This window comes from Erpetoichthys calabaricus, chromosome 5 (assembly GCF_900747795.2).
Source record: "Erpetoichthys calabaricus chromosome 5, fErpCal1.3, whole genome shotgun sequence".
Classification (NCBI taxonomy): Eukaryota; Metazoa; Chordata; class Cladistia; order Polypteriformes; family Polypteridae; genus Erpetoichthys; species Erpetoichthys calabaricus.
In genome coordinates this window covers 104,931,221-104,944,311 of record NC_041398.2, presented here as the reverse complement: position 1 = coordinate 104,944,311, position 13,091 = coordinate 104,931,221, and the positions used below count along the sequence as shown (strand labels likewise).

General features: G+C 38.4%; 1 protein-coding gene across 1 annotated transcript in view; it reads left to right on the top strand.

Moving 5' to 3' along the window:
- The window catches only part of afap1 (actin filament associated protein 1), a 152,058-nt gene that overhangs the window by 100,752 nt on the left and 38,215 nt on the right, over positions 1-13,091 (top strand). Inside the window, 1 exon segment of the mRNA XM_051928217.1 lies at positions 4,901-5,046. Within this exon segment, the coding sequence (XP_051784177.1) occupies positions 4,901-5,046 (146 nt within the window).

The following is a 13,091-nucleotide window of genomic DNA, read 5'->3' as shown; positions in this document are numbered from 1 at the left end:
TTAATTAACTTCGTTTCCTTCACTCAGCTTTTTCTTCAGAACTCGCTGAGCGTCCTTAAGTGCCTCTCTGTCACAGGATTTAAATGTTCTCTTTTTCTCATTCTTAAGACTTTTTAGCTCCTTCGTAATCCAGGGCTTATTATCTGCATAGTTACAAATAAATGGCTCTCCCTAAACATTTTTTGTCACTACCCTTGAAATTCTAGTCCATACCAACAGATGGCATACAGTATTTTCCCTTTCAGTTCTTAATATAATTTAATAATATTTCCATGTTTCTTTTATTGCAATAAAGTATTATATGCTGTTCTATTATAGTATATAACATTTTATTGCAAAGGAAAATTCATGTAAAACAAGGAGTTACTAACCTAGAATGGAATTTGTGCAAAAAAATCTCAAAGATTAAACACTAAATTAGGAATGATTATACAACAGAATTATGTACAATTATAGTGTGGCATAAAGCTGTTTTTATATTTAGATATGTTTAGGTCACCTAGTATGTAACAGTTTCTTATCAAAGGAATTGATTACAAAAACTAAAATTATCTTAATTTTCACACAAAGAAGCATTACAAATGTAAAAGTTCTATTTTTCATCTCATCTTATCTGATTTTCTGAAACTGCTTTTATTTAAAAATACCAAAGAAAGCATGCTGTGTTATTTAAATAAAATTATACTATAAGTCTAGTTTTGTATTCATAATGCAGTGGCAATGCTTTTCACACACTTAAAACACTCCTATAACAGTTGATTTGGCTCAGCCATTATCCAGAAGAAATATTTGTGTACTGTTTGTTGCCGCTTCAAGCATATGATAATCAAGACTTTTCTTGTTTGTACAAATTTATTTGGCCCCCATTCAAGTAACTTAATGGAGTTTTAATGTTACTTTAAACTCTCCATTACATGAGCTGAATTTCTTTGTTTTTAGCTTTTACATTATATATTTAACTTTACATTTCAAATTATTATCCTGTAATGTAGTCTGCACTTGGTGTGGCTTTAGCTGTCAGATAATTCTTATATTGTTTCTCATATTGCTATAGCATGGAGTTTGTTGTAGAATCATTAATAGTAAACAGTCCATGTGCTAAGACAGCTAAACAAGCTCAAGTCAATATTCCCATCTCTCCTCCTCAGAAACCCTATAGCTAATAGTGGTGTGCTGTCTGCAGTTGGTGGTCATCTTTAGTGATATTTGGGCCTAGGTATCCATGAGATCAGAATGGTTGAATGAGAAAATGACACAGAGTCAAGGTTAGAAAAACTCTTTTGGGTCATTGTCTTGGTAAATGGGGAACAAAGAGACAAACAAATTGGCCATAGTATAACAACTAAATCCTTCCCCATAGTCATTATTAAATTGGCTTACATTAGATATCTTATTAAAGATCTTAGCCATCCTACACATCATTTTTCTTATTTCTCTGTTATTGAAAATGGTACTGGAGTATTAGCACCTGCACCACTAAATACAGACTATTTTTGTGTACAGGTTATAGGGCTACTACTTAGAAGACATTCATACTGACAATTGTGTGAAGCGTTTCGTGTGTGTGTGTGTATATATATTTATATATATACACTGTGTGTATGTGTATATGTATATATATATATATATAGTGAAATAGTTTGTGTCAAATAATGCAAAGAGTACGTTACACATGTTTTGCCCTTATTTGGACTCATCAGGCGTACACACTCCACTGCATCCCTTCACGGGGATTGAACCTCAGACGTTAGCGGCGAAGCCCCTTTACGCTGCGCCACGGCATGTGATTAATTTATTTGACAGACTGGAGATCAGAGTAATTACATTCATAGCATTCGTAGTCTGAAACACGATCTGATTGCATGTGTAAATATATATATAATATAGATAGTGGTGGACTGTACATTCAGGGGGAGCAGCCCTGGAGGGTGCAATACCTCCCCCTGGACACTAGATGGCCACCCCCCTGGGTTGGAGTGGTGCCTCGGTTTCCTGCAGGGCTCCAGGGGAATTGGAGTTGGGTGCAGCCTTGTTGGGTCCCGCAGGCATTGCCAGGGGGTGCTGTAACTGGGACTTCTGAGCCCGTAAGGGCAGCGTATTTGTCACACCTGGAAGTGCAGCCGGAACTCAGTGATCAAGCACCTGGAGCACTTCCGGGTGGACTATAAAAGGAGCCAGCAACCACCACTCAGCGACCAGAGTCGAGAGGAGGAGGACGAAGCTTGATGGGAGGAGTGGTGGTGCCAGAGAGGAGTGTTATATTTGTGTTGCTGTTTGGGACTGTGCTGTGCCTGTGGGGATTATGGGGAAGATGTGCCCCACAGGTGAAGAAAAATAAATATTTGGTTTATTTTATACATGTGCCTCCAGTATGAGTCTGTGTTGGGTCAGATGCAATAAAGCGCCTTTGTTACAATATATATATATATATATATATATCACCTGATGTTGCTTTTAATGTATGGTGTTATTTTCTGTTTTTATGCAGTGTACATTGTCAATATTGTACTAAAGTAACTAGTTTGTGTGAGACATGCAAATAAGAATTTCATTATACTATGTGCAAATGGCAATAAATTTGAAATTTAACTTGGTTTGAATCATGGATGCTCCTATTTTGGCTTTTTAAAAAATTTGATGCAGACTTCCTCTGAGCCTTGTAATTGCACATTGTCTGCTTGCACACTAGATACTCTGCATAAGGTGTAAGCTTTGTGTAATGATCACAGATGTGCCGGTGACAGTGTAAATACTTATAAAAGTGCATGCCAATGTTCTTTCCATCAGAGATGAACTCTACTTGTTGAGCGTGACTTTGTCAGTAGTATCTGACAGTCAGGCTGCCTTCTTCACTTGAAACGTATGCTAGGGATCTTGATAAAAAGAAAATGATATGCCTACTAGTATATCCTCTAACTAAAGTAATCTCTGAGACATAAAAATGTGCATAATTGCTTCAGTTTCATCCTGTCTGTTGAAGTTAATGTAACAAATCTAATTTAGTAGTTTTTAGTGCTTCAGCAACAACCTAGTTTGAGAATAAATGTATTTTGCCTTTTTCAGTGCAATTGAAAAGCTCAGTTATGAGGTTAAACTAGTACCGCAGTTCCAAAAAATTATTGTGAATTTTATCCATCCAAATTTTTTTTAACTTTGGTTAAGAAACTCAATTGCTCAATGCTAATACAGGTACTTGTCGACTTACGACCGCGATTGGTTCCGACTGACTGGTTGTAAGTTGATCTGGACGTAAGTCGGCCTATGTTAATTTAAGGTAAGAATATTAGACTGGGTAATAATATTGTAATCATCTTAAAGTAATATTTTATCAACATTTTCTTACTTTCTAAGACAAACACAGCATACTACAGTACAATTTGTTTAATATGTGGAAAACGTACAAAACAAGAAATACTGTACTGTACATTTAATTCCTGGCACCACTGGTGCTTGGCTGCGGGTTGTCGATATCGCCTTCATCAGATCAGGCGAGGCTGCGGACGGGGTGATGGGAGGAGTTGCTCTTTTCATAAACATAGTGAGCTTCGTCTGAATTGTTTGGGGTTTTTTTCTCTTCATAAATTTCGCAATAAGGACGAAATGTGTTGCGTGCCATCCGTTCAATCCTCGCAAATCGTTCAATATTTGGGTCCATTTTTTCAAAATGAGCGAGGAGTTTATTCAGTAGAGATAAATCTTCTGACAATCCCTTTGTGGTGAACATTCTTTGTGGCACCTCCTCCTCTTCGTCTTACTCCAATTCTCTTGTTTCTTCTTCCGCCACTCTTTCTTCTTCCAATTCTATCAGCTCTTCATTCATAAGTTCACCTGATTCCCGGTCTAGCAACTCCTCGACATCTTCCATTTCACATTCCAATGAAAGGTCTTTTGACAGTTTCACTATTTCTTCACGAATCTCATCAAGTTCTTGTTCACTGTTAAATCCAGCAAAAGTATTTACATAACGCTTAACACACTTCTTCCATACGCCATTCATACACTGTGAGTCGACATTTCTTGCGGGGAGGGCTTCTGTTTTCTCTGATCTGAGTTCACCTCTGTTATAGCACGTCTATATTTGAAAAGAGCAGTGTCAGATCGGGGCGAGCGTGAACGCTAACTTTGACAAGCACTATAAATTTACAGCGGTTGTTACAGACGTAAATCAAATGTATGTTTTTATTGTATGATATTAACAATAACAGCAGCTCTCTACTCAAAGCGGTAAACTCGAGAAGCTGCTAGCATCGAACCCAGAAGCTCTTGATTGGGAGTCAGCAGTTGTGTGTGGGAACTGTTAACATTTGAATGTGATGATTGTATATAAAACTTGTGCACGAACGAGACTGGGATAACTGTGGATGTGGATGTGAGTGGTGTGTGTGACTGAGAATGACTGGTGTGAAGCCTGAAGTCCAAATATCAAATAAACACTTTCACAAGTACAAGTATAACAGAACAAGTGCGCTTTTATTCAAGAAGAAAAAAGAAAGCAGGTTGCGGTAAGCAGTTGATGCGACTGCTTGCGTAGTGCAATCCTAAGAACTGCCCAATCAAGAGCTTCTGGGTTTGATGCTGGCAGCTTCTCAAGTTTGCCGTTTTGAGTAGAAAGCTGCTATTAGTGTTAATATTATAGGGTTATATGTTAGGGTTATATTATTATCGAAAATTGCCAAAACAACAAGACACAAACACACGTGGGGCAACACTGCTGCGTATATTTTTACTGCTGCATAGCGAGACTTGAGAGTGCGGGAAACTGGCGCTGCCAACAGCTGGCGGGGGAAACAGTCAAACGCGTCGTAAAGTCGAACAGTCGTAACTTGCATAGGTCGTATGTCGACGAGTACCTGTATGTTGTATTTCAAACTGTGTAACATTTTATTTTTATCATAAATAGGCTTCGACATCTGAGAGAATGGGAAGATGGCTGGGAGTTTTGCTAGCTGAAACCGGTTCATCCACAGATCCTGCTGCTCTTCACTACGACTACATTGATGTGGAAACCACAGCAAATGTAATACAGTTGGCAAAGCAGTCTTTCTGGTGAGACATTTTTATATTGTTGATTTTTTTAATTGTATGCATCTTTAGTTAGATTTATTGTAGGAGTCGGGAAACTGGTTATGAAGTTCTAAATGTAATAAATGAGGTCTGGCTTAAGATCATTTGAAAAGAATCCGCTTTTCATCCATTCAGCTAGCTAAAGTTAGTAGATATACAAATATTCTACTTTGATTCAATAAATTATTTGTAAATTGACTTTTATTTGTGGCAGTCAATACACACAGAACCAAAGTTTAATTTGCTAATTATATAGAGTCTGTGATTGATTTGTTAAGCTGCTCTTATATGTGACAGTCAGTTATAATACTGCGTCTATATGAAGTAAGTGACTCCTTTTAAAATCAACCTGCCTAGAGAATCTCTTCTGTTGCATGTTCAATGCTTAAACTCATGAGATGTCAGTGCACCTGATTTGCTGCAGTCATAGAAAAAGAGTGACTGAAGCTGAGTCCATGTCTTTCCATCAGCTAGCTTGTTTAACTGAGGATCTCTGTACAGAAGATGGATTCTGTCTCTTAGAAGCATCCTGCTGTTCACAGGAGGTTTTCATTACATTGTATCTTTGTTCGTCATTGCTTGTCTGGGGCCTATTCCTTTCTTTTTACCCAGATGATTGTTTAGCCACTGCGTCTACAATGCAAGTCGTTATGAAAAAGATTTTATTTCAAATTTACATTTCACAGTGTTAAATAACAAAAGGTTTATATTTAAATCTAATTTATTCCCAGCTATTTAAAAAATTATCTTTTAGCATTCATTCATTCATTCATTCATTCATTCAAAATAGGTATTTGACCATACCAGTATGGTTGAATATCTATTTTCAATTTTTTTATTGTATCAGATTCATTAATGTGCTGGAATTTTATTTTAAAATATTCTTATTTCTGTGCTATGTTATATCAGATGTACCTATTGACTGAGCTGGCAAGAGAGATCATGTAAACCTTTATGGTTGCCTATTTTTATGAATTGTGTATGACCCATGTGTTTTCATTTCTTGCTTTATCTTGTGTTGCATATTATATTTTTGTATACTCACTTGAATGTTTGTTTAGGGCCCTGGGACACACAGATGCAGATGAAGGTCATTTGTGCACCTTCCATCATATGTAAAATTTTTCTACACCACTACCGTGGCCATTGACTTCTGCTTGTAATAAATGATAACAATTGATTTGAGAGTAAGCAAGGAAGAGAAATTTTCTCATAATATGAAAAATAGCTAAACAACCTAAGCAAGAATTTGTTTTCCTTCATCCATGTATAGTGCCCTGAATCTGACTTGACTCACTGCTTGATCCAGAATAGTATCATAATAGTCCCACTGATCAGCCATCCTGCATTAGAACATTACATCAATCTAGACGAGAACAGGCCATTCAGCCCAACAGATCTGGCTTGTCCTGTCCGCTTAATTCTTCTAAAATAGCATCAACTCTAGTTTTGAAAGTCCCTAAAGAGCTACTGTCTACCACACTACTTTGTAACTTATTCCATTTGTCTCTGGTTCTTTGTAAAGAAAAACTTCCTAATGTTAGTGCAAAGTTTACCCTTAACTGTACTAATTGTGTTCATAATTTTAAACACTTCAATCATTTCATCTCTTAATCTCATTTTGCTTAAACTGAAATGGATTAGCTGTTTTAATCTTTCTTCATAACTTATCCCCTACAGGCCTGGAATCACCCTAGTTGCTCTTCTGTTGACTTTTTTCAGCACTGCTATGTACTTTTTGTAGCCTGGAGGCCAAAACTGTAAGAACTGCTCCAGGTGAGGCCTCATCAGTGCATTATAAAACTTGAGGCTAACCTACTTGGACATTAAATTTCATCTGCCACAAATCTGCCCAATCCTGTATGTTGTCCAAGTCCCTCGGTAATTATTCAGCAGATTAATGATCTCCCAGTCCACCTAGGTTGGTATCATCTGCACACTTAACTGGTTTATTACTTATACAATCATATGAAAAAGTTTGGGAACCCCTCTTAAATCTTTGGATTTTTATTTATCATTGGCTGAGCTTTCAAAGTAGCAACTTCCTTTTAATATATGACATGCCTTATGGAAACAGTAGTATTTCAGCAGTGACATTAAGTTTATTGGATTAACAGAAAATATACAATATGCATCATAACAAAATTAGACAGGTGCATAAATTTGGGCAACCCAACAAATATATTACATCAATACTTAGTTGAGCCTCCTTTTGCAAATATAACAGCCTCCAGATGCCTCCTATTGTCTTTGATGAGTGGCTGGGTTCTGGATGGAGGTATTTTTGACAATTCTTCCATACAAAATCTCTCCAATTCAGTGAAATTTGATGGCTGCCGAGCATGGACAGCCTGCTTCAAATCATCCCAGGGATTTTCGGTGATATTCAAGTCAAGAGACTGTGACGCCATTCCAGAGCATTGTACTTCTCCTCAGGGACTAATGCTTGAACATTATCCTGAAAAACTTATTGATATTGGGTTGAATTCATCTGACCCTCAACTTTAACAAGGGCCCCAGTCCCTGAACTAGCCACACAGCCCCACAGCATGATGGAACCTCCACCAAATTTGACAGTAGGTAGCAGGTGTTTTTCTTGGAATGCGGTGTTCTTCTTCCACCATGCAAAGCGCTTTTTGTTATAACCAAATAACTCAATTTTTGTCCCATTAGTCCAAAGTACTTTGTTCCAAAATGAATCTGGCTTGTCTAAATGAGCATTTGCATACAACAAGCTACTCTGTTTGTGGCGTGAGTGCAGAAAGGGCTTCTTTCTCATCACCCTGCCATACAGATGTTCTTTGTGCAAATTGCGCTGAATTGTAGAACGATGTACAGATACACCATCTGCAGCAAGATTTTCTTGAATGTCTTTGGAGGTGATCTGTGGGTTGTCTATAACCATTCTGACATTCCTGCGCATATGCCACTCCTGTATTTTTCTTGGCCTGCCAGACCTGGGTTTAACAGCAGCTGTGCCTGTGGCCTTCCATTTCCTGATTACATTCCTTACAGCTGAAACTGACAGCTTAAACCTCTGAGATAGCTTTTTATAGATTCCCTTAAACTATGATACTGAACAATCTTTGCTTTCAGATCTTTTGAGAGTTTCTTTGAGGATCCCATGCTGTCGTTCTTCAGAGGAGAGTCAAAGGGAAGCACAACTTGCAATTGACCACCTTAAATAACTTTTCTCATGATTGGACACACCTGTCTATGAAGTTCAAGGCTTAACGAGCTAATTCAACCAATTTGGTGTTGCAAGTACAGTAATCCCCCGCTATATCACGGTTCAGCTATCACGCCCCTGCTACATCGCGGATTTATTAATAATATTATTATTACTAGGGGGCTCGCCCACCCCCGGGTTTTGTTTACCGGATAAACAATTTAAAGAAATTGTTGTTTTCATGGGAATTGTTACATTATTTGCATTATTTTCATTTTTACTTTAAAACTTTTGTAAAAACAATATTTGTCCTTTATTTCCTGCTCCGGGCGTGGTTAAATCATGTATATGTATTAAAAATAGCAGCGGCCCAAGCACTGACCCCTGTGGAACACCACTCTTAATATCAGCCAGTTCTAATAGGGTTCCTTGCACTTTAAACCTCTGCCTCCTGTTTTGTACCCATCTACAGTACACACAACACCCTGAACACCCACTTCTTTTAGTTTGATACCCAATCTCTTGTGTGCCACTTTCTCAGATGCTTTCTGAAAGTCAAGATAAATAATATTATATGCTCCACTTTGATCATATCCTTTTGTTGCTTTCTCATAGAATTACAGGATGTTTATTAAAACATGACCTCCCTCTTCTGAATCTATGCTGACTATTCAGAAAAACTTCTGCAGTTGCCAGGTGCTGCTCAATCTTATCCTTAATAATTGCTTCCATTAATTTTCCTGTGATGCACATTAAGCTTACTGGCCTATAGTTGCTTGGATCTGCCTGGTCAAACTTTTTATATAATATTTGCCATTTTCTAGTCCTATGGAATTTCCCCAGTGCACGGTGACGTCCTAAAAATATGTGTCAAGGTTTTGTATATGTACTTGCTGTGCCACATCCACATTATAAATAGGGATTGTGAGAGCGAGAGAGGAGAAAAGAAAAAAAAACAGAAGAGAAGAGAATGGAGGTTAAAGGGAAAGAGAGTGCAGGAGGCAGAAGGAGCTGGTGTGAGCAAGTTGAAGAGAGAAGACTCGGGAGAAGAGTAGACAGGCAGCTGGGAAGAGAGCCCCTGGACAGGAGTATGTGTCCGATATTCACCGGGTTGAATTGGGTCACTCCAGCTAAACATGTCTGAGGAGCGGGAGTGACCAAGAACGTGAACGGTAGGCCGCAGAAGACCGGGAAGGCAGTGGGAGTCAAGGAGGTTTGGGAGGAGAGCCCCAATGTGAGACCCATGACTGTTGGGGACCCAAGCCTAGGTCCGGAGAGGGAGCCTTACTGTAGCCATGGTGCACTTTTTGAACACTTTAATTTAGAGTTTTTTTGTTTTTTTTTAATAAAAGCACTGAGCGCTTTATACCCTTCCCCTTGCTTCATGTGGTGTCCTTATTTGCCAAGCTCATCCTACAGAAATTTTATCAGTGGTGGCATGTTCAAGAGGCTCCCAGTGGCACCCGGTAGCATGGAGCCAGCCCACATAGTCACAGATCTGCTATTTCACTATTTGTATTTTTTTTATTTCCTCTTTACTATTCCTGATGCACTTCTCCTTGACTGTCCTTTTGCTAATACAATACTGTAATAATGTCTTTGTTAATCTTTTACCTTTTCTGCTATATTTCTCTTTAACTGCCTTTTAGCCTCCCTAATATCCTTCTTAATGGTTGCCCTCATATTCTAATACACCCTACAGTTCACATTGGAGTTAGTAATCTTATACTCCTTATACAGCCGTTTTCTTCTTTCTTTCTTCTTTCTGTTTTTCAACTCTTTATTAACCCACTTTTTTTAAAATGTCCTACTAATTCCAAATTTAGGTATGTACCTGTACTGTATTATTTATAAAATGTTTTTAAACCTGTTCCACTGCTACTTGACTGTCTCCACACTTAAAAGCATATCCCAGTCTATTCTCCTTAGACTTTGTCGCATCTGCCCACATTTACCCTACTAAAGTTAAACTTAACAGTTTTAGTTGTTTCATCCATACTCTTCCAAAATACTGAGATTTGTAATATATTAGGGTCACTTGACCCTAGTGGTTCAATCACCTCTACACCCTCAGTTCTGTCCTGGTCAAGAACTGCATGAACACTTCTCTGTCATTTTCCCTAGTGGATTTTGTTGGCACAAACCCACCCTAAATGCTGCATAAACAACACCTAAGGAATCAGATCATTGACTGACAAAAGATGGTGCCGATTGGTGTGGCTGGCTGTCTGCTCTTCTCTCTAGCCTACGTTTTAACTTTGTTTTTATGTTTTAGTTTATCTCAATGGCCACTGTCCTATGATCGTGAGTCTTTACTAGGCATATTTTCTGGCTTGCTTTCCTCTCAATTCTCATCTCCTGATTGGATTTTTTGTGAACCTCCACCTTTGTTTTATTCATCTCCTGACTTCTTCACCTGGACGCTGGTGTTCACCTGTATCAGTGAGTTGAATGCCCCTCGGAGATGCAAACGCACCTGCCACCGGCGTGGGAAAAGAGCCGGAATTGCTGCTAAACAACGCCGACTCAAGTCCCAAAGCTTTGATTCCCGATGCCTGTGAGTCGTCTATGACCCATCTTCTTCTGCTCAGGACTCCATCACTGATTCATGGGCGCTGGACACTGGATTTAATTTCTCCATTTCAAGACAGCATCACTTTTCCTCGGTCTGCAATTGAGTAGTAAACACTGCTAATCTTCGCACGCTCACCCATGCTCATCCTGCAACGAGCTCTTCTACTTCTATCAAGGCTGCTCTCTTGAATGTGAGATCAGTGTCTAATAAAACTTTTATTCTGCAAGACTTTATTACCTCAAATAATCTGGATTTCTTCTTCATCACTGAGACTTGGATTTTAAATGGTGACTCTTCTTGTTTTACTGATATGGTTCCAACAGATTATTCATGTTTAAACTTTCCTGGTCTGACTCGGGGGGCTCATTGCCACTGTTTTTAAAAGTATGTTCTTGTGTTGGAGCCTTACAAGGGGTCCATTTAGCAGCTTTGAAATTCAACTTTTCAAAGTGTGCAGCTCCCCTTCTCTGCTGTTTGCCATGGTTAATAGACGTCCTGTAATTAATGATACTTTCATCTCTGAATTCTCTGATCTCTTGGCTGATATCACCCTTTCTCATGACAAAGTATTTATTGTTGGTGATTTCAACATTCACGTTTGTTGTCAATCGAAACCTTTGGTCAATGACTTTTTATCACTATTGAACTCATTTGATTTTATAAAGCATATTAATACGCCAACTCACTCTCTCAGTCACACCCTTAATCTCATTCTTACTCGTGATATCTCAGTGAATAATATTGATTTATGTGATGTTTCTTTCACTGATCACTTTTCTATAATGATGGATCTGAATATTACTGTTGATGTCCTGACTAATAGCTTTCCCTCCATGCTACTCGCGCTTTTTAAATTCCTCTATAATATCTGATTTTAAAACCATTTTCTCTTGTCTTTATGAGCATGACCAAAATAATGGTATCGATGATTCTGTTGTAAAATTTAATTCTTCCTGTAAAACGGTTTTAGACTCAATTGTTCCGCCTAAGATGCGCAGTACGAAGGGAAGATCTGCTCCCTGGCTAAATGAAAATACACGATCACTGTGCCGCGCCTGTCAAACTGCTGAACGGCGTTGGAAAAAAGATGGACTGATTGTCTCTAAACAGATTTTTAGGACTTCTCTTTTCAATTTTCAGGCTGAAGTTAAGAAAATGAAACAACTTCTTTGCCGATTTAGTCTCCTGTCATTCAAAGAATCCTAGGGTCTTATTTAATTCAATTAATGCGGCCATTCACCCTCAGTCTGCGATGGGATTAAATAGCATTGTTCATTCATGTGAGCAGTTTCTATCATTCTTTCTTAGCAAAATTGATACTATCCGCCGTGGCATTCTTCAAACTGAATATAATCTTCCTACTGTTAATCATGACATTGTCTTAGAATCCTTTGATCTAGTCTCACTTTCACAGCTAAAAAGAACTATTGACACCCTTAAACCAGCTTCCAGACCCCTCGATATTGTTCAATCACGTCTCTTAGTGGAAGCCTTTGATGTGTTAGGCCCATCCTTACTAGCCATTATAAATGATTCTATTAGTTCGGGGGTTGTGCCCTCATTTTTTAAACATGCTTCAGTCCGTCCCCGTCTAAAAAAGGCAGAATTAGATCCTGGAGCTTTAGCCAATTTTCGTCCAATTTCCCAACTGCCGTTTCTGGCTAAAATTCTAGAAAGAATTATTTATAATCAATTGGTTGATCACCTTAACTCCAATAATTTATTTGAGATCTACCAATCTGGCTTTATGCGTTATCATAGTGTTGAAACGGCACTCCTGAAAGTTTTCAACGACATCTCTCTTATTACTGACTCAGGTGATGCGGCAGTCCTTCTCCTCCTTGACCTGTCCGCTGCCTTTGACATCATTGACCATGAAATATTGCTGATGCGGCTTGAACATCTTGCTGGGCTTAAAGGGGCTGCTCTTAACTGGTTCAGGTCATATTTAACTGGTAGACACTTTTCAGTGACTTTTAATTCCTCTTTTTCATCTACTGCTCCTCTTAAATATGGTGTTCCTCAGGGATCTATTTTGGGTCCTATTTTATTCTCTAAGTACCTTCAACCTATTGGAGTGATTTTTAGGAAATTTAACATTTCTTTTCACTGCTATGCTGATGATACTCAGGTTTATATTCCTGTCTGCAACTCTGCAACAAATCAACTCCACAACTGTCTGTCTGAACTAAGATCCTGGATGGCTAATGATTTTCTTGATCTGAATCAAAATAAAATGGAGGTGCTTATAGTGGGTCCATCAGCTAAAGCCCAAATTGGTCT